This window comes from Quercus lobata, chromosome 3 (assembly GCF_001633185.2).
Source record: "Quercus lobata isolate SW786 chromosome 3, ValleyOak3.0 Primary Assembly, whole genome shotgun sequence".
Classification (NCBI taxonomy): domain Eukaryota; kingdom Viridiplantae; phylum Streptophyta; class Magnoliopsida; order Fagales; family Fagaceae; genus Quercus; species Quercus lobata.
In genome coordinates this window covers 137,469-138,221 of record NC_044906.1, presented here as the reverse complement: position 1 = coordinate 138,221, position 753 = coordinate 137,469, and the positions used below count along the sequence as shown (strand labels likewise).

Here is a 753-nt window from a genome sequence, read left to right as displayed (position 1 = left end):
ATGTCTAGCCACAATGATTTTCATCTTTCTTCACCACCTGCTGATTGTGTTTGTGTGTGGCAAATTCTTCCTCCACATCCACAAGCCAATGATACTAACCCCAATCCTAATAATCTTGAAGTTGCACTACCCCAAACACTTCCACCAGCCATTGATACTGAACCCAAGCCTAAAACCCTGGGTGACAAAATTGGTGTTCATTGGTTTTGCATGTTGATTTTGATTTTGATTATTGTTGTTATCATTGCTACTGTCCTAGGAATTTATTTTGGGAATGCCCCTCGTCCAAATTTGCAAGTTTATGCAGTCTTTGTATGTCCCTTTAACATTTCAGGCTCTTATATAACTTCCAAGTGGGATTTTTATTTGTTGCTACGAAACCCTTATCATAATAGTTTCTATTACAGTCTTTTTGACTTGTCTTTGTTCTACAAAAGCAAATTCCTCTCAGGCAATTCTATTGAGCCATTTGTTCAGCCTAGAAAGGACCAAAGAGCAATTAAGGTGAAGCTTGATACTTCTTCAATGTATGTGGAGGATAGAGTAATGGAGGATATCATTGCAGAGAAGAATACTGGGGTGGTCAAGTTTGACCTTAAGATGAAAGTCAATATTTGGACTAGATGGTTTTCTACAATGGATAAAATGAAATTGAACATTATATGTGAGGATGTTATGGTTGGTGTTCCATCAAATACGAGTGTGGGAAGATTTTTGGGCAGAGCAAGAAAATGCAAGGTCAAGAGGCGTTAG

General features: G+C 38.0%; 1 protein-coding gene across 1 annotated transcript; it reads left to right on the top strand.

Annotated features, from left to right (window-relative positions):
• On the top strand, positions 1-753 carry LOC115979634. The gene has a single exon (XM_031101689.1). It carries the CDS (start codon positions 1-3, stop codon positions 751-753), a length of 753 nt encoding a protein of 250 aa, XP_030957549.1.